General features: G+C 42.3%; 1 protein-coding gene across 10 annotated transcripts in view; it reads right to left on the bottom strand.

The window, feature by feature from the left end:
* GARNL3 (GTPase activating Rap/RanGAP domain like 3) overlaps positions 1–17,824 on the bottom strand; it is a 60,112-nt gene extending 42,288 nt beyond the window's left edge. For 5 of the 10 annotated variants that reach the window (XR_012625854.1, XR_012625852.1, XR_012625853.1 and 2 more), the window contains exons 1-2: positions 3,617–4,835; positions 1,194–1,268 (exon numbers count right to left, since the gene is read on the bottom strand). Coding sequence is in view for 7 of the 10 variants with exons in the window: in XM_074846277.1 (XP_074702378.1) it covers positions 1,194–1,268; positions 3,617–3,760 (219 nt within the window). In the remaining 3 variants the exon portion in view is untranslated. Of the gene's footprint in view, positions 1–1,193; positions 1,269–3,616; positions 4,837–10,663; positions 10,801–17,632 lie in introns of those variants that run through there. The other 5 variants (XM_074846280.1, XM_074846271.1, XM_074846275.1 and 2 more) reach the window with 3 other exon arrangements.
* Between the last annotated feature and the right edge of the window lie 1,727 nt (positions 17,825–19,551).

Below are 19,551 nucleotides of genomic sequence, written 5' to 3' on the forward strand. Positions count from 1 at the left end.
AAATTAAAACTTCTACTTTTCTTTTTTTTCTAAGTAACTACAGTCTTTTCATATTGCACCACTCTTGTGGGTAATAGCTTAGTCTTCCACTGAAAAGAAGATATTTCAGTGTGGAATTTGAAATAATTCTCAAGGACTCCTTGCTAGACCAGAGCAAGCTCTGGAAGTTCTTCAGTGTTATTTCTGTGATTGGCTGGTCAAGGTAAATTGCCAAGTCCTTTTCCTCTAAGAACCAACACATGCAGAGAAAAAGCCATTCTCTGTATCCATTCATCATGCGGCCATTCATCACCCACTTAGAGAATCTTTCTGTGATACAAGCTAACCAGCTTTTGAACTGTGAGAAACTGAACTAAAATGACAGTGTACAGAACATGACCCCACAGAGAATCAATGCAGAGTACTTAGATTGCTTTAAACTCTGCAGCCAGTGCTGATGCAAACAGATGATCAGTAATAGTTTACTGTTCACTTGTATTAGTGCAATACAAGCTTACCAAGACCTTACATATATTTCACAAATGAGGTGTTCTTTCTTTTAAGATGATATTTACTTATTATTTAGAAAAACTTTTGCAAAGGAAGATATAAAATGAAGATAAGTAGAAACCTAAGTGTCACTGGAGAGGTTGCAGGGACACACTGCAAGTTTAACAGCACAGGAATCTGTAGGGGATGACTCTCTCAGGCTCTACTTAGCTTTTTTATCTCTTATTTAAAGATAAGCATAGCTGCCAAAAGACATCTAAGGAGGAAAAAATGAAGCTATAACCTCATCACACCAAGAAATAAACTTAAAAGCACAAAGGTCAGTTTGAACATAGTAGTATCACCAGGAAACAAATATAAAATGGTGAACTAGGGACTGCAAAGTGTTATTCAGAGGATAAGATAGATATTTTTCTTCTAACATAATCAGGTGAGCAAAATGTTACCAAAACTAAACAGAATACCACATTTTCCCTTGAAAAAATTAAATTGTCAAGATTGCATGCTCTTGAAAGAAGAGCTAAGCTAGACTTTGGGGAGAAAAAAGCTATCTCCCTCCTTTCAGATTCTTACATTCTCATATTATTTAGCATTTTTCAAGTCCTCTTCCTTAGTAATTGACTGCAAATACATTTTTCACTGGTGAAGAATAACTGAAGCTGAATTATTTTTTCAGCTTTCTGTGAGTATCTTTAGCCACTTACCTCACCAGAGGAGCCGTTTTCCACACGGAACCGTCCAGCTCTTTGAATGGCTCCATCAGCATCACTAGATATAAGCTATAAGAGAGTTTAAGATAGAGGTTCTAGTTCCAAAAGTAGCCATATGATCAGTAATAAAAGCTTACTATAGTTTCTTCTTCTCCCAGGCATCATGACTACCCACTGAGAAGGGATCAGCATAGCTATTATTGATTTGACTACAGATTTGGAATGACCCAATTATAACTCTAAGGAGACATGAGTGGGAGAGCCGTTCACTCTTTTGGTAGATCTCAGTACTAACCAGAAGTTCTCCTGTCTCAGATTTTGGCTGCACCAACACACAGAATGCCTACAGAGGGACTTACCTGCTTTCCAGAAATTGATCTTGAAGCTTGTTGCTTTCCAAAAAACGGGTCTTACAGACATGATGATTCTTGTCCTCTCAGCCTTGCTAAGCCTAAAACTCTACTTGTTTGGCAGTATTACTGCAACTAGCAGTCTTTTACTGCATTTTATTCATTGATGTTTTCATGAGACAGAGAGCAGCAAGAATCTCCAAACATAACAGTGATGATACTGAACAACATAAGGTACAGGAGATGTCCTGGTCTGCTTCCAGCATTAACATCAGAAAATATGGCTTGTTTCCAGCTGAAGACTTCAACAGTTTCATAAATACTCTGGAAAGATCTGCCTGGTCTTTTTATAAGGGAATCCAGGGATTCCCAGAACACTGAAACTCTCTTTGCTGTTAATAAAGCTCTTGAGAAGTCAGTAAAACATAGGATAACATGACAATTCTGATGTGTTCAGCAACACTGCTTAGGATCCCTACAAGGGAAGAGGAGAATGCAGCCAATTATATTGCATGTTACTCCTCTCAAAACTGTAAAAATGAGACTGTCACATATCATACCAAACTTATGAAATGGCATCTGGACAATAATGCAATGGTATATCATTCCGTGCTTCCCTCTGGCAATCCATGTTATTCTAGGATAATACTCTGTCCCTTTACTTGGTGGAAGAGTTATCACAACATTTTGAAGTTCTCTTTGCTCCTTGCTTTGAAGTGAACTGAGGCTATGTCAGAAATAAACTAACACAGCAAAAACTCCAACACATCCTGATGCCTTGTATAAACTATAAGAGAAATGATACGGACAAACTGGTCATATTACACCAGTGGGAAAGACATAGGAAAAAATGTTTAGAACAGAGACAAAATAATTGCATTGTAATAAATAAAAGGTGGAAATAATTGAGCAATTGAGATGCTGCTGTGGAAAATATTAAGCAAGAAAGGTTCAATATTACACATTTAGAAATCTGAAAGGGCAACAAGCACCTTTATACGTTTGTACTCCAAAAGATAAAAAGACACACTTTCATAAAATACTAGCAGAATTTTAAGAAAAACAATCAAAAGACAAGACCATTTGTGTGAGCTTACTGTGAATTTATAATTACCAGTAAATTTTTCTCTTCCAGCAAAAGAATCTAAGTACTAGTAATGAAAGAGCCTCTTAGAAAGCAGCTGATTTTTTGATTAAAACACCACATCTAATATGTGGAATGTATGGAAAGAGAAGAAAGATACCTGGTGTTCTAGCAATGCAACTTCCAGCCACTAAGCCACCAATTTACACCCAATTTACATGCATATTGATAAATATTCTATCCAAGAACTTTAAATTACAACTATAGCTAGAAGAAAATGAGTGATTTCTTCCCACAGTAAGAGAGCTGGAGTTCAGTTTCTTTACCACTCCCCACTTCCGTTTTCCTACAGTAAGTTTATGTAATTTCATTATGGCCTTGTATACAGAGTGACATTGTTTTAACTGTTGACATACTGCTATCTTCATAGCGGAGAAGAAATTTATATATGAGAAAAAGAACGTGCCAACTTATCTTTGAAGAAAATGCAAAATAACTGACAGACTTCAGGGAACAGTTTTCAATATCCTTATTCTGATTTTAATTTTAAACCTTTTCCCACTACTCTGAGGCACGTACACATAAAATCACATGCACACATATATAGGTACAGACACAAGCATGCACACAGTTTTTAATTCAGGTAATTGCAAGTACTTCATCAAATGCTACCCTAATATTTTGCAATCTTCAGCTTATAAGAGGAAAAAAGGCTCAATTTCCATCTGGGGGTAAACATGATATTTATATAGCACTTCCTGTCCCATTACGATGAAATATTCATAAATAAGGTAGTAAAAAGATTTTCTAGCACATGTCTAATATATCTATTCTGAAGCCTCTTTTAATTACCCTATAACTTTCAAGTCCAGCTTAGAAAGCACATTTTCCAAACTAGATCAAATTTTTTACCTGCAAATGAAAAGGATTTGAGCTCTGCATTATAAGCTGCTAAAATCAAAGGACAGGCTATGTAAACTTACAAGCTCCACAGATCCATAATGCTTTCTGCTAAACTCTCCACGTCTGCAACCCAGATCTTCAGAGACAGAGCTGGAATAGAAACGCTTCATCAGTGTACGCAAGTCAACTAGCCTTAGATCTCCTGCAATGCTATAGCCTGCCATTACCAAACATCATTCCTGCTGAACAAGGTTCACAGTGCATAAACTCATTACTGCAGGGAACACTCCTTACAACATGCACAATCTCTAGCAGCCATTGCTGTCTGGCTTTCATATTACCCCCAAAGGAAAAGAAATGTCTGTGTCCTGACTGGAAGCAAAAGCTATGATTAAATTAAATATTTAGTCATGATGTGATCAGAGTTCCAAAGCAGGTGATGGCTTATAACCATGTTTGAAATCTGCGTTTAATATAAAGGAAGAAAAACCAACAGTAAACTTAATGCCTCGAATAGGACAGCTGCACTACACTCAATAATCTTATGCTTAGTATGTTGCTACTGTTTTTTTCAGAGTCTTTTTTTAGCCTACCCACAAAGAGAAATTAAACAATTACTTTAATTCAAAAGCATAAGGAAAGTACAGCATTTCATAGGCTTCCCCCACCAAGCTTAACAAAGATAAAATTGTCAAGCAAGCAAAAGAAATCCTAGAATACGAAATTCAAAATCTATGTTCATTACCACATATAACCTCATACCATCATGACACATTAAGCACATCACTATGTGCTTCATGAGGTCAAAACAGATAGCAAACATCTCCTCTAACTATAAATGCTAAGCCTCCTGCCTTTGCAATGGGGATATATGTGTTACAAATACAAGCTAAATAAAGATTTAGATGTAAATTTAACATAAACCTTGATTACCCGGTCTGTACCAGGGCTAGCAGCTCAATCATCCTCCATCATATTCCAAACTTACAGTTCACCCTTCAGTCAGCGGTAACGAAAATAAAGTAATTTAATTTTAATGGGAAAAAAAAAATCCAAAACAAGAAACCCTCCATCCAGCAGTAAGAGATTAAATTTTCTGAGAATTATCAGCACTGTAAATTGCAATGTTACATCGATAAACAGATGAAACATCTAAATTTTAATGTAACATCCTCATACTTGACTGTAGGAGATACGGTGACAGTGGACTCCAAAACACTTTAATTTTTAGACAACTTTTCTATTTGGATTTGTATTTATAAGTACTTAAAATTTATTAAATATGATTCATATTTCTGAGTTCCGTCCACTTGGATTTCATGTCTTTACCCAATGAAAAGCAACACAAACAAGACGCATCTAACGAAACTTTAAAACTCCCCAAAATAATTCCAGTATTTGCTTCCAGTATGTAAATTATGGGGGAAGCATAAGAACATGACAGTAAGAGTAATTTTAAATGACCCACACACTTAAGCAGGAATGTCAGCTGCTGCAACAACAGAGCTGCCTTTCTAACTTCATGTGAATAAAATCTTCGGATGAGACAATTGCTTCTGGTAACGTATACCCTGTGCTTCTCCGTCAGTTGCCTTTCAGCCAGACCCCTTGTCGCACAAACATATCTATACTGCTTCCTAAGCAAAAATGACCATATACAGCCAGTTTGACCCCTGAAGGCCATGAAGTTATAGTCTGTGTTCTGACACCTATGGGGGCACACACACATGCCACAGTAGCATTAGGAGGAGTGACTTGAGGAAAACTGCCTACAAGAACTGAGATTAATCCACATTTGCAATTTTTACAAGCTCCAAAACAATCACTCAGTTGGATGCATTACAACCTAAACACAAATACAATGATTTGAGCTTTCAGCTTGTGGTTGCCTGCGCAATGAACTCATGTTTGACTGGGGACAGTTATTAATCTTAACTTTCCTGAGAATCAGCGTGAAATACCTTCCAGGAAAACAGTAAGTTCCCATATCAGGAATCTGCAAAGCAAAGCAGAGACGGAAAAAGTCTGTGATACAAGAAGAAATTGGGCTTGGGTCCTGATCTAAGATCCCTTGTCATCAAAGAAGCTACAGTTTGATCTTACTTACGATGTGCTGTTTGTAGACATAAATATTTCAGAGCCCTACCATATCTGAGATCGAAAAAAATGAATGTTAAAGCCCGCAGTTCTTAACAGCTTGTACTCTAATTGAAAGTAACAACAATAACTCCTCTTTTTTCCCCCACAGCAGGACAGAAAGTAGACAGAGACAAAATGAGAAGAGAAACAGTATTAAAACCCTAGAGATACATAAACTAAAAATGAGCCAGTGAGTAAGGCTACTTCAGGTTGCTACCTGAAAAAAGCATGCCCCAAAGATGGAATTTTCAAAGTTTGCAGCAGTACTTCTCAGTCTTTTCACATTTGTGACACTGTGAATTTTCAGAGCCTTATCAACTGGACAAAGATGAAACAATCTTAATGGAGATCAAGAGAAGAAACTGTTGTTAAGTCAGGAAGTCTGAGCATCCAGAAGTAGGTTCAAATCTTAAGCAATCACACACCATGAGGACTTTGTGTCCAATACTTTTATACACCTACCACTACTGCTGTTGGACCTTTGAGTGAACCTTGCCATGCAATACTGCCACGTTGTTGCACAGAAGTTGTAGCACGCCACAACACTTAAGAGCTCCTTCTGAGCCTGTAACACAGAGAAGATGGCCCATAGTAGTAAAAAGACTGAATGTACCTGTGAGCTGCACATCTCAACTTCTGTTACAGTTACCTTCTACTCTATGTGGTTTTGTAGCAATAATAGACACGCTCATTCAAAGTATATTTGGACAGTCTCTTTTCACCCTACTCCTCCACGACATTTACAAGGAAATCAGGCATGTTTTACACTTTATTGCAAATGCATCATCTTCTTCCCATCTGTCCATCATCTGAAGGGAAGTATAAAAAAAAAATAAACTTTACTTCAGTGTGGTTTGCAGTAAAGAAAAATTTTGAAGCTATTACTTGTGAGTTCTCATCTTTACTTTCAGAAGGAAACACACGTAAATCTGGCTAAAAGATTTTCTCTGCAGTTATTAAGACACGGTAACATAAAAGTATTTCAAGATTAGCATTTATACAGACAAAAATAAAGACATCAGATTTTCTTTTCCCTTCCAGATAGTACGAAGAGGTCTTAGGTTTAGGTGATCCTTTGCCACTTCACACATCTCAGAAAGAATCTGGAAAGTTCAGATAAAACCTAAAAAGTAGTAATGCATCAAATGGAATTTTTTAAGTTCCTGCATTTTGAGATACACATGAAATTTGGCAGATGCTTCACAGAACAAATGGAATGCCTCCTTTGCAAATCTATTTTAAGGCACTGTGGCTTTTCTATTAGTTTTTTACTTTTACAGAAAAATCAGGTAATCATGGTAGGGCTAGCATTTTCTTTGTGTGCTACTTTTGTTCTACAAAATTCATTTTATGGCTAGGTGTGCTAGTTGCCTTAGAAACCACAGTAAAAGCAATTCCAATCAATGAACACTTGTCACCGTCAGTACTGGTGTCAGAACGTTATGAAAATAGCAGTCAAGAGAGGTTTTGCTGCCGCCAAGCTCTGGAAATTCAGTCTTTGATCAAATGAAGAAATGTATGTAAGATGACAATTCAAGGAATGGATAAAAAAAAAAATTTAAAAAAAAAATCCAATAACAGTCACTAGGACAATAAATCTTTTCAGGTCTTGGGAAAGCCAGGTCACCATTTTGTGTGCCTGACACCTGGACAACCCCAAACACAAATATAATACAAATTAGAAAGTCACCACAAAGAGCATCTGGCCTACTGTGCTTTGAACAGAACCATCTCCACCTGGATAATCTTTAGAGACTTTCATCAGTCATGCAACAGCTCCACAAAGCAGGAGAAAAAGCAAGCTGAAGTTTGTAAAACTGAAGTACTTCTGCCTCGTGGCAAAGCTAACCTCAAAATGCATGAAGCTAGAGGAAAATGCCATCTTATGAATTACCTGCATGATAAACCCAGGGAGCTATGAAGACATTTTAGAACTATATGAATACACACAAACTAAGTCATATATCTTAATCTGGTGATATTTCAGCTGAGTGAAAGTCAAACTCTATCAGGAAAAGCATGCTGAGATCTGTGTATATTAATGCAACAGAGATAAAGTCAGTAGCTAACAAAAAAGCTTTAAAAAATAAAATACGAAAAGAGCATTCAAAAGCAAACATTGTAACTAAGAAATGGATATAGGTATAAAACACATGAATGCACTAATGTAACAAAATATGGGTTATCGAGTTAAAGGAGGACATGACATGAAAGCCATTAATTGAGAAATACAAAAAGGCAAAATGTGTATTAAGGTATATGCCTGGCAGCCCAGGTAAAAAGCCTGGAAAGTAATGTCCAAAACATGGTGGCAGAATTGAAAGCAGACAAGATACACTGGTCTGATCTTAATTGAGATTAAGATCATTAAGATACATCCCAACAACAACTACTGCAGTAACATTTCCCAACCAGAGAGTCACAACAAAAGACAAAGTGAGGTGCAGAGTTAAGTTTGGGTTCTACCATACAAATCTTTTTTTCCTCAGCATGGAAAAGATGATTGTCCTCCACATTCTGTCAGGTGTACTCAACATTGCTTCTAGGAAAGTTCTGGAGGCCTGTTAGCCCAAAGAAGGGTTCACCATAAAGACTCCCTGAGGTCCATGAAAGAGAGGATGTTGAAGGAGAGCATCTGATTCACAAACTTGTGGTTTACCTGCACTTGCAAATACAAAGCTCTTCACAACTGGTATGATGTCTACAAAACTATATTCTCTATCACATGAATATATCCTCTGTTCCAGATTCTCAAAAAAAAAGTCTGATCTAAACAATCCCAGTACAGTTATTAGATAATTTTTTTTTTAGCATAATGACAAACCATAAAATAGCTGCCTTTAGGAGGCGCTCCAACATACTCCAACGTTTCACATTTCATTAACTTTGCTGGCCACAGAACGACAGCAAGCAGGGCTGCTTCAGAGTTCTGTCATTGCACGATAGACACAATGCTAAGCATGCAGACAGTAGCCAACAGCAGTATACACAAGATAACAAGGAGACAGCACTGTCACATTCTGCAAGGAAACTGGCAATGGCTTCGCACCACTGTTCATCGTGTCTTGACAACAGCCACAGCCACCCATGGTGACAGAGGTGGAAAAGAAAGACATGATATCCACGCATGCCTTGTAAGGTGAACCCACAGGACTCCATTCCAGACCAAATACCTAAGATCTATCCCTACTAAAGGTACAGAGATTCACAGATGCAGTGAGATGGGGTATATTAACTAAATGATGCAGAGAACACCAAGAGCAAGCAAGTTCAGTGGGAGAAATAATCTGTTTTCTTCAACCACGCGATACAGATGGAAAACATAGACAAGCTCAGAAAAAGCATAAAGAACAGGTTTATGCTCCTATCCTCTCCACAAATTACACTCCAATAATTTAAGGAAATACACTGTCTCACCACAAACCACACCCTTTCGTATCAAAAGTATTTTTCCAACACCGCTCTCACGATTTAAAAAACAGAAGTATATCTGAGGAAAATATTGATTAAAACAATAGTGTTTTACTATTAATATTCTTATCCATTTGCATCCCAATTCAAAGTACCTAAAATATACCTAACTTTCAAACACACTAGTAGTCCTTTTAAAAAACAGAATTATACCCAATAGCTAATCTCTGCTTCTTCTCAACCTAACTACTTCATATCACACTTCTACTTCATATCATACTTGTCATCTGCTTCATACCAAGCCCTTAAAGCAGAATCTCACACCAACATAAATGCTACACAGACAACTTCATGAAAGTTAAGCATCTTAGCCTCAATTTATGCATAGGTGAGATTTACATTATCAAGCTATCTGCCTAAGTGCACGTATTCCCCAATGAATTCTAGCCTGCATACCTCTTTGGTTCTCCATTCTTGGTTACCAACAAGACTTGTACTCATCAACTCTATGACATCACATAATCTGATTTTAAAAATATGCTGTGATTAACATTATCCTTATTTTCTTCCCTGGATTACACCCTTCCTCAGTCCTGACCTCATCTACATCAGAAAAACACTGTTGCTCCAGTTATGCCAGTTTTAAAATAGTTTTCATTCTATTAAGGTGAACTGCCAGTACTGAAGTACTTTAGGTTAGTTTACCTGTAGCTCAGATCAGTTTGGTTTAATAATTTAGAATTTACTTATATTGCAAAGCGTTTTAATAGAGATGAGCCTTTATTCACCTAAAAAACCCCCAGATTATACACATCTGTACAGCACCCAGGGTACACTCCACCTCCCTCTCCCATTTGTTTTGCAACACAGGTGCTGTTGTATAAATGCACAGCAATGAGGAAGAGGAGAGAGGGACAGCTTCCTCCCATTTCAACAGAAGCTCCTACAACCTTGCAAGTTGAACAACAAAGCAAGTTTAAACGTATTTCCTAATCTGAATTTAAGCATGTATTTTTTAGGATCCCAGTCAAATCACAAGTTTTGTCTTTTAGGAGTTCGATACGGAAAGCACTTTACTGGGGGCGCGGGGTAGCGGCCGCAGGGGGCGAGTGTGCAGACGGCACTGTGCGCCCACACGGCACGGCCTGCACGCCCCGTGGGCTCCCCACCCCCCGTGCCGCCTAGATCCTCACTTGCCAGCAGCGGTTCATCGACCTCCCCTGAGGGGGCGGGCACGGGTACGAGCGCGCCCGGCAACCGGGGAACTGCAGTTACCGTCCCGGCGGTGCTTAACGCGGCACGAGCTGCGGGACCGACTCCGAAGACGCTCGTCTGGCTCCACCCACGCCCCTGACAGCAGCCCCTGGGGGAAGCGGCTGCCGCCCCGGGACTCCCGCTGCTCCGCCGCCTCAGGGCCGGCCGCTGCCCCACCCCCCCCCCGCCCCGGCGGCCCCTCCGGTACCCCGGCCGCTAGAAGCGCAGCAGCGCCGTTCCGCCACCGACAGCGCGGGCCCGCGCCGCCTCGCGCCGCGCCCCGCCCCGCCCGAGCTCGGCCCCCGCCTCCCCGGCCCCGGTACCGCTGCGTGAGGCCGAGGAACCGGGTGGAGGCCGCCTCTGCGCCGCTCGGCTCCATGCGGGCGGCCGGCCGGAGGCCTCACGCCTTCAGCGCCGCTGCCGCGGCTCCGTCCCGCGCGGGAGCGGCGGCGGGCGCTTCGCGCGCATATCGCGCGGCCCCGGCGCGCGCCGCTCAGAGCGGCGCCGGCCGCCGCCAGGGCCCGCCGGGAGCTGTAGTCCCGGCCTGCGCGCGAGCGGCGCGTCCTCCGCCCGCGGAGGGAGCGAGCGGGCCCCGGCCGCCGGCGGGCTGCGGCACGGTGAGCGCGGGGCGGCGGCGGGGCCGTTCTCTCGGAGCGGGTTGCCGTTTAATAGGCGCAAACCCCGCTGCCAGCTCTTCAGCCGCCTGCGGTCTCTGCTGCGCTCGAGAACTTCACGCTGCTACTCTGGCTTCGGCCAAGGCACGTGAAAAGTTCTCTCAACACGCTCACGACAGTTCAGAGTCGTCTCACCGACTGAAGTCTCTGTCACGTCCAGTCGCAACTGGCCAGCAGGGCGAGACCTTAGCGGGGAAGGAATGACAGCTCAATTCAGTACCATTTCTTTAACAAAGGCAAGAGGTCAGACAGCACGTGGGCAGAGTCTTCGGCTTTCTAGACGGCACGGGCCCCCTTAATCGCAATTGAGTCTTAAACGATCTCCACCAGCATGACATTAAAAGTCTAACACATGACAAAACAGCAGCGATTTCAAGTGTGTGAAGGTCTTCCCTCTGTTTTCTCCTTTACACAGATACTATTGTTCTCTGCCTTTTCAGGAGGTAAACACAGTCTATGCTTGTCAGGTGACATAAACCCTGGAGTGAGGTTTGAGCCCCCGCACTGGGAATTAAAGCATGGCAAGGTGACCGTGTGAGGCCTTATTTTAAAACTTTTCAGTAGCAGTTGAAACCAATATTACAATCAACTACTATGACTAAAGATGAACCAAGGTTTTCCTAGAGTAACAACTTGCATCTTGGGTAATCGTAATTTGGATGACTGTATTCTGTTTAGACAAATTTATTCAGAATTTCAATTGCTTGTATGGCTGGTAATGAACTGCACTGCATTACTGTGTATTATTAAATACTGCAGCTGTCCATGTAGTAAACCGTAATGAGTTACTACATGATGCGATTGTTTCTCTATCTTTCTTTACAACACTTATTACAAAACAGTAACTTCAGGTAATACACTAAAACTCTACTTTGAGGTTTGCATTTAATGAAAAGATTCCCTAGTGTTAAAAGACAGTTCAGTTTCCAGAATTCCTATCATTCTGAGTCTCTCTGCTTATTCTGTCAGCCACTAGAAAATGAAGAGTGACAAAAGAGGGCAAAGGACACCCATCATGCAGTAGAAGCCACCAAGGAGCAACTTTTAACTAATGCTGATCCGGGCTGGACTCAAGCTGGTGATGTACTGCTGAGGAATTCTGTCAAGCATTAGCCTTGCCTTAAAGAATTCAGACAACATAGAATGCTAAAACTTTTAAGACCCATCTGCATCTTCTATAAGCGAAGTTTCCAACATATTGACACCTGGGGATTGCTTCACAATGCAGCCTCTGGCAGCAATTCTGTCTGGGTCTGCACCCTCCACCAGTTACTTACTCCTCCTTCGCTGTCACAGCACCACCCTTTGCTGTCAATTCTGCCATTGTGTTTGAGGAGTCACACTATCAGCTGCTCAATAAAGTAACTTGGGGTTAAAAAAAAAGAAAGAAAACCTCTCAAAAATGGTAGGGAGAGACTCTTTCTGGTTAACCAGGGAATTAGCAGGATACAGTTGGATTGTGAGTTTAATGATAGATTGATTTGAGCAAAGTGCAAGCATGAATAAAGTGATAAAATGCATCTGGAACCCAGCATACTATTATTCTGAACCTCACGTCATCAAGTAGGACCACCTACGTGTCCCATCTACAAGTTACATGTCCCACAGCTGCTCAGTTTGGCAACGGCACCTCAGGTCCAAATCAAAAAAATCGTACCCATACACCCAGCCTCTCACTGAAAACTGGCTGTTATTCCTAGAGAAGCATATCTCTGTCCACAGGCAGTTGATGGCCGCATCCAAGTCTGTAACATAATGCTCAAGGAGCAAGATTTAAATATGCTTTTTAGTTTATAACCCCGGTGTTAAAATATGGTGAGAATTCCATGCATGGGCCACTCTTGGAGTAACACCTCTTCATGCTTTCTGCTGCACACTGCCTTTTTCCTCATACAGTTAACTGTAGCATTTCATAGTTCTTCCAGCTAGAAATAATGCCATCAAATTTAAATCAGAAACATGTAGCAATTTTTGGAATAATCTTCTTTCATTAACTATATTATTGTGCTTTTATTCAATGTTAAACGTATGGACGTGTCAATTCTCTATAGTCTGTCCCCTGACAAATACTCAAAGCTGACAGGAAATAGGAATCTCCACCTTCGCAACCACACCTTTGTTTTTAAAATTTAAATCTAAAAGCCCCTATGTCTACAGGCAAGAAACTGCAATAAGATAACTAGTTAATTACCGCAAACAATGTTTTGTACTAGTTAACTGTTTCACTAAATAATTTTTGTGGTTTTGAAGGATTATCTCCCATGCATGGAAAAGATCTTCCAGTTTTAGAAATCAATGGAAATAACTGATTTTAGCCCAGTAAAATAACACATTGTAAAGAATATCTCATTTGTTTGTAGGCTACCTGTATAGAGCTCATTACATCATAACTTAAATGTCATCCAACATCCAACCATGTGCCACTTGAAAGTACATTTCAGCTAAAAACACTGTAAACTCAAAGCTAACTGCTTTCGTATCAAGAAATACCCTAATGAACATAAGTATGCATAGCCAGTAAAATAACTTAAAAGGAACTTCTATATTAAAGAAATAAAAGTCTTTATTGAAAGAAATACCAACAATAACCCCTACTCAGTATTTTGTACCCAACCACAATTTTCCTTCTTTCTAAATATCTGCATTGCTTTACAAGATTGCCAAAAATGAGGCTTCATTTCTCTTATTCCTTCAGAAGAACCTACTTCCATGGAAATAATGAAGCAGAAAGAACCTTCCACTGAAAGTACTTAATTTCCACTTTAATGCAGTTGTCATTTACCCCATTCCCTTCTGTGCACTAGGTATAAAACAGTTAATATGAACACATGCATTCACTCCAACCTAAGTACGTGCTCTGTGGTGCCCCTCTGTCATCCTGAAGAATACCAACTTTTAAAACACAACCACTCTTCCAAACAGCAAAGAAACATACCCTGCTTCTGCACAGATCTTAGCAATTGCTAACAAAAGCTTTTCCTCAGTCAGTTTCTTTCTAAGTATGCCTCCTGAAATGGAAAGCCTGAAAAATTTCTGGGCCTGTCTAACAGTGTGCTAAAATTCCAGCCAGAGTGGAATGCAAGCACAGAGCCCCTGCATGAAAAAGAGCCACAAAAATTGAAGTCTGAAGTTTGTTTTGTTTTAAATGTTTGCAAAAAAGGAGAAAATTTCTATAGTATGCTATAATTTCAAAGCTATAAAAAATCTTTAACATGATAAAACCCACAATATTCTTTACACGTAGGGCTGCCTCCCTTACAACATGCTGTCAGCAATCCTTTTCCCATTTTCTGAAACAAGAAGCACACAAAAATGGAAATGAGACAGGTAGTGGCAAATTAAGAAAATAGAGTATCTAAAAGAGCTATGCTGCAAATTAATTTGCTTTGGATGCTGTCTAGCTAAAATTTTGGATTTCTGTTAGCAGCTTTTAGCAATGATAGATGTTTCTAGTATTCTGTTGCCTGATACAGCATGTCTCTGCAGTAAGAGGCTGGCAGAGACACAAACAGCAGAACTGCCTTCGCTTTATTTGTAATTACTGCTGATTATATGTCAAGTTCCAAACTTCCCCCAAAAGAAAAAAGCCTCAACACAATATATAAAAATGGATTTTATAAGCATATGTACGGAGAAACAGAGAATATTTAAAGAAAGGGACAGACAAAAAAGCCCACAGCCTATGAATCATAAAGTCCGAGAAAGAGAATTATGGGAATATTAAGAAAAATAAGTTATTCACTGAAAAAGACACAGGATGGTAATAAACCTCAAGGTTCATCAGAATGAACCTCTACTTTCTTTGTTTAATTTCCAGAATCACATCTCCCTTAATCTGCTTCCACCTTTATAATAGCATGGGTCATTCAGTCCATTTTGTATGGATTATATAAAGACATATGAAGAGCTCAATTCACCAGACTTGTGATATCTGTACTGTCAGTGATTTCAAATAGGCCTATTCTTCTCTCAAAATGAGGACTCTTCATCATTACTTTTGTTAAGGCATTGTAAAACAAGTTTACTTTCCAACAAACTTCAGGACAGATGAGATCCTCAGCACCTTGCAGACAAGGAATATACCTTGAAAATGATTGCAGACTCTTAGACAGGAATATAGCTGGTCTATTTCAGCCTGACAAGTAACACTACAACTAAGATTTCAAAATAACTCTATCAATCCATTTTATCTGCTTGACTTTCCCAAAAGACCACAAACTCACTTTTAGCGATAGTTTAAAAGGATGAACTTTCCCTTTATAACAAAACCACTTTGTAACTCTCCATTGGTGATGTCTCTCTCATGTTCTTCTGCAGCATGAAGTACTTACATAGCATACAATGATCCAAAAAGAGAAGATATGTTTGATTTCTTTTTATTAGACGAAATGAAACCACTCATCTTTTTCACAACTGGATAGCTACACAAAAAGACAAGTCTAGAAGCAAAATTCTCCAAAGCAGACTAAGCCACAAAAATTGAAGTTTGTTTTTTTTAAATGTTTGCAAAGGAAGTAATGAGGTCATGAAAACCCTGGGCACATACAGGACTAGAGTAAGATGGCTCAAATTCTACTTAAGTCCACATAGTCAGCATTTTCTATCATCTCACTGGTTTTGGACCTTCAAATGTATTTAGTCAGTTAGGGACATAGGTGGAATTCAGACCACTCAAATCTCGACCAGATGATCTGCATTACTTTCCATCCAGACGGAAACATTTCTAGTGCATAGCCAAACTTTACTCACCATTACTACTTCCAAGCTTTCCCCTTCAAACTGTGCATTCAGTGGACCTGTGTAGACCTGAAGTGGCATGGACTGGCCACTGCCTGGACAAGTTCAAGATTCTACACTCAGTGTAGCATACTTGCCATCTCTGAAGGCTTTCACAAGGCCAAAGTCCAGCCTGCTTACAAAACAACCATATAGAACAAGAGACAAAGTACTTCATGTAAGTTCTTAAACCAGCTATATATATATGCATTTGCTTGGTGAAAAAATGGACAAAGACCTTAAAAATTACAATGATTGGCGCAGAGGGAGTAAGAAAATAATTTATGCTTAGCAAAAGAGATTTCCAGACAAGCCTACAGTACTAGCAAGGCAAGGGACCCAGAAGGAGCAGACCCTCAGATGCTTCTTACTACCCTGCTATGCACTGATCATTTAATGGATTGTAGAAGTATAACATAATTTTAGCCATCTGCAAAGAGTTTTCTGTGAACAGTACACCTATTCAGTGTGCCTGCAAGTAGCAGAAACTAGTCAGTTCCATGACAGACAAGCACATACGTCAGATTTGCTATGGAATGCTGCTCTCAAGTCTAGATACCACAACAGAATGACTTCCATTCTCACTATGCAACTAAAATAGTGGGCTGCCAGATGAAAAGCAACGGAATTCAAGACACACCTAGACAACACTGTACTGAATACTGAGGAAAAGCCAGTCATCACAGTTCATGCACAGATGAAATACTAAAATAAAAATTTTACTTATAAGTAAGAAACAAGAAGTGCCACAATAGCATTCTCTGAAGTGTAGTCAGCATCACATTTGACACCAAGCAGACAGGCAGAATCTCTGTGTGCAGTGAAGAATTTGGTGTATGAATGACAGTTCTGGCTTCCTAGAAATGAGGAAGAAGTTCTTGCAGTGACACAGCTGATACAAAGAGGGGTGAAAATCCAAATAAAATCCAGTAAAGCCAGTAAATCCCAAGCCAGAATGCTAGCTGTTAGGAAAAAAACGACAACCAAGGGCAACTCCAACATGGGGATAAAACTTCAATTAATATTTTTAAGAAGGCTAATGCACAAAATGTGTAACTTACGGAGAAAAAAACCACGACCACTAAACTGTATTTCTTCGGGGGGGGGGGGGGAAGTGTATTTCATAGCTAGAACTAAAGGTCTTCTAAAATGCACTGGAAACTTCACTGAGAGCAGACTATAGCTATTTTTGCAGGTAACTGGTTGAGCCAGCTATTTCCATAAAAGCAATTATTCTCAGTAATTAAAATATTTTAAATACCTCAGCAAATTTCCCAAATGGAACAATTCATCTGTACAGTTCTTAGTACAGCTTTGCGTGATTTTTAGGTCAAAGGACGAGAATTTCTTTTCCCATAGGCGACACTTTCTTATGTTTCTGAGAATACATGCACATGCCTTCCTGTACATACACACAAAGACGCAAGTACAATTGAAAATAGAACACAGATGTCAACAAAAGAAAACGTAGCCTTATCAAAGGTTGGAGGTTCACCCAGACCTCATTCGGGAGAGTTCTTCAGAGACTTTCTGTTTGTCGGTTTATTTAAGACAGGTCCCTGAAGGCGCTTTCTCTCGTTTCTCACGCTTCAGGGTCACCACCAGGTCGGGCAGGCCGCGGCCGAAGGACCCGGAGAACGCGCCCCTCGCCCGGCCCCCGCCGGGGGGCGGCTTCCGCCCCCGGGCCCCCCCCCCGCCCCCGGCAGCCCCGCTGAGGGGCCGCTCGGCACCGCCATGCCCGCGGCCCGCCCGCCGCCCGCGCTCCCGGGACGGCGGCGCTTCGGGCGCCGCCCCGCCGGCCGAGCGCCCGTTGCTCCCGGAGCTCCCGAGCCCGGTAGTTACCAGAGCACTCTCAGAGGCGCCGGGCACCAGCAGCAGCCGGCGGTGAGGCTGCCCGGCGCGCCTGAGAAGGGCATCGGGACGCGCTCCCGCCGCGGCGCCCCCACGCTCCCGTCGGTTTCGGCGCTGCCCCCGCTGGCGCGGTCCGGGCGGGCGCGCGGCGCCGGGGTGTGCTGCGGCTCTCCCGCCCCTCGCCCCCGCCGCTGCGGCGGGGAGCCTCGGCAGCCCGGGGGCCCTCGGCAGCGGACCGGGGCGCAGGCCGCGGCGCCTCGGCCCGCGCCGGCCGCCGGGTCCTAGAGCCCGCGGGTCCGCGGCGGCGGGGCGGGCGCAGTACTGCCTGCTGGGCAGCGGGGGCGGGGGGGGGGGGGGGAAGCGGAGCCCCCTGTGTGCCGCTGCTCTGGCCGGGGTCGGTTTCCTGTTAGCTCAGTCCCTCCGGCGTTTTTAGAGGCCGTGGTTTTCATCTTGTCTTGGCGGGGCGTCCTGGCCTTGGCTTGGGTTTCCGAGCGGTCCGAAGGCCTGACCGCAGGCGCCGGGTGCTGTGGCAGTTAGTGCCAGCGCCCGCCACGGAGGAGGCACTGGGGCTCCGCTTGGCGCAGAAGCATTAGCGGACTCGGGGTGACAGCGGGCTGGGGAGGGGACGCTGGGCGGGCAGTCTTCCTCCCTCTCACAGGGGTGAGGGGCACGCTTCTGGTGGTGGGGCGCTGAAGGGGCAGTGCTCAGGCACGGTGACGGTGCCCCGGCTTTCCTTCTGCTGGCTGCAAAGGAGAGGGCAGGCAGGTGAGAGGTGACAGCTTGTTTCTCCTTTCTGCGTTGGGTGCGTGCACTTTCATGCTCAGTAGGAGAAACGCTTCTAGCGCTGCAGTCTTGGTCTGTGCTGCATTTTCTGTGAGTGTCACCATCTACCAAAGGCTGGAGTTAGCTGGGTATCTAAGTGAGCCTGACAGTCCATGAGGGCTATGTGACATCCTGGCAATGAAATGGAGCTGGAGGAGGTCACCTCGTAGTGAGCGTAGAGTCGCTCTTAATTGTGAGGACAGTTACAGGCCTCAGAGCAGGGGATGGTTCTGGGAAGGCTGTGCAGTTGCCTGACTGCTCGGTAACTGTTCTTGCATTTTGCAGGTGCTGATGTACAGCCTGGCATTGAAGGAGCAGCACAGCTGGGAGCTCTGTAGAGATCTGTGGCCAGCCATGAGGACAAGCTCAGACTTGCACCCTGGGCACAGCTAAGTCCTGTGGCCATGTGGCACATGAGGGAGGCTGGATGAGTGGAAGGTGGTTGTGTCCTAATTGTGGATGGGGAATACTGTGTGACAGTCTGCATGCTGCTGGGTGGAAGGAGCTGGAGGGGGCAGTGTTTGAGACCAAAGCTGAGTGGGGGTACTGAGCAGGACACACATTTGCCAAGCAGTGGCAATTTGAGTGGTGTGCCAAGCAGTTAGTCAGCTTGAACTACAAATGTTCAGAATGTGGGTAACAGACTAAAAAAATAATTACTATTTTACATCATAAGAGATGTTTCCCCAGCTGCAGTATTTTACCTTTGTTCTGAGGCATTTTCTGGTTAGTCTTTAGGGTGGAATTTACTGGCCAGAGACAAAGGGTTTAGAACTGTTGTTAGTGACTACAGGAAGAATATTACCAGTTGCAACAAATGCTTCTCACCTGGCAGGTTCTACATTCTGCATTAGTAGGTGCTATACAGGAAAATTCCCTCAGGAAGTGCAGCTCTTGTAAGTAAAGGCCTCTTGCAAGGCATATTTCTGTTATCTTATTGAGCACTATACAGAATGCACTCCTGGTATAGCTTTGGCAGCATATGTGGCCCAACGGAAATAAAGGGCAACAGTATTGCATTTTCTTTGTTAGAAAGAAAACTACAGCCTCATGCTTCTGTTGCTAGTACTGTTACTAACTTAGATCAG

This window comes from Strix aluco, chromosome 20 (genome assembly GCF_031877795.1).
Source record: "Strix aluco isolate bStrAlu1 chromosome 20, bStrAlu1.hap1, whole genome shotgun sequence".
NCBI classification, from domain to species: domain Eukaryota; kingdom Metazoa; phylum Chordata; class Aves; order Strigiformes; family Strigidae; genus Strix; species Strix aluco.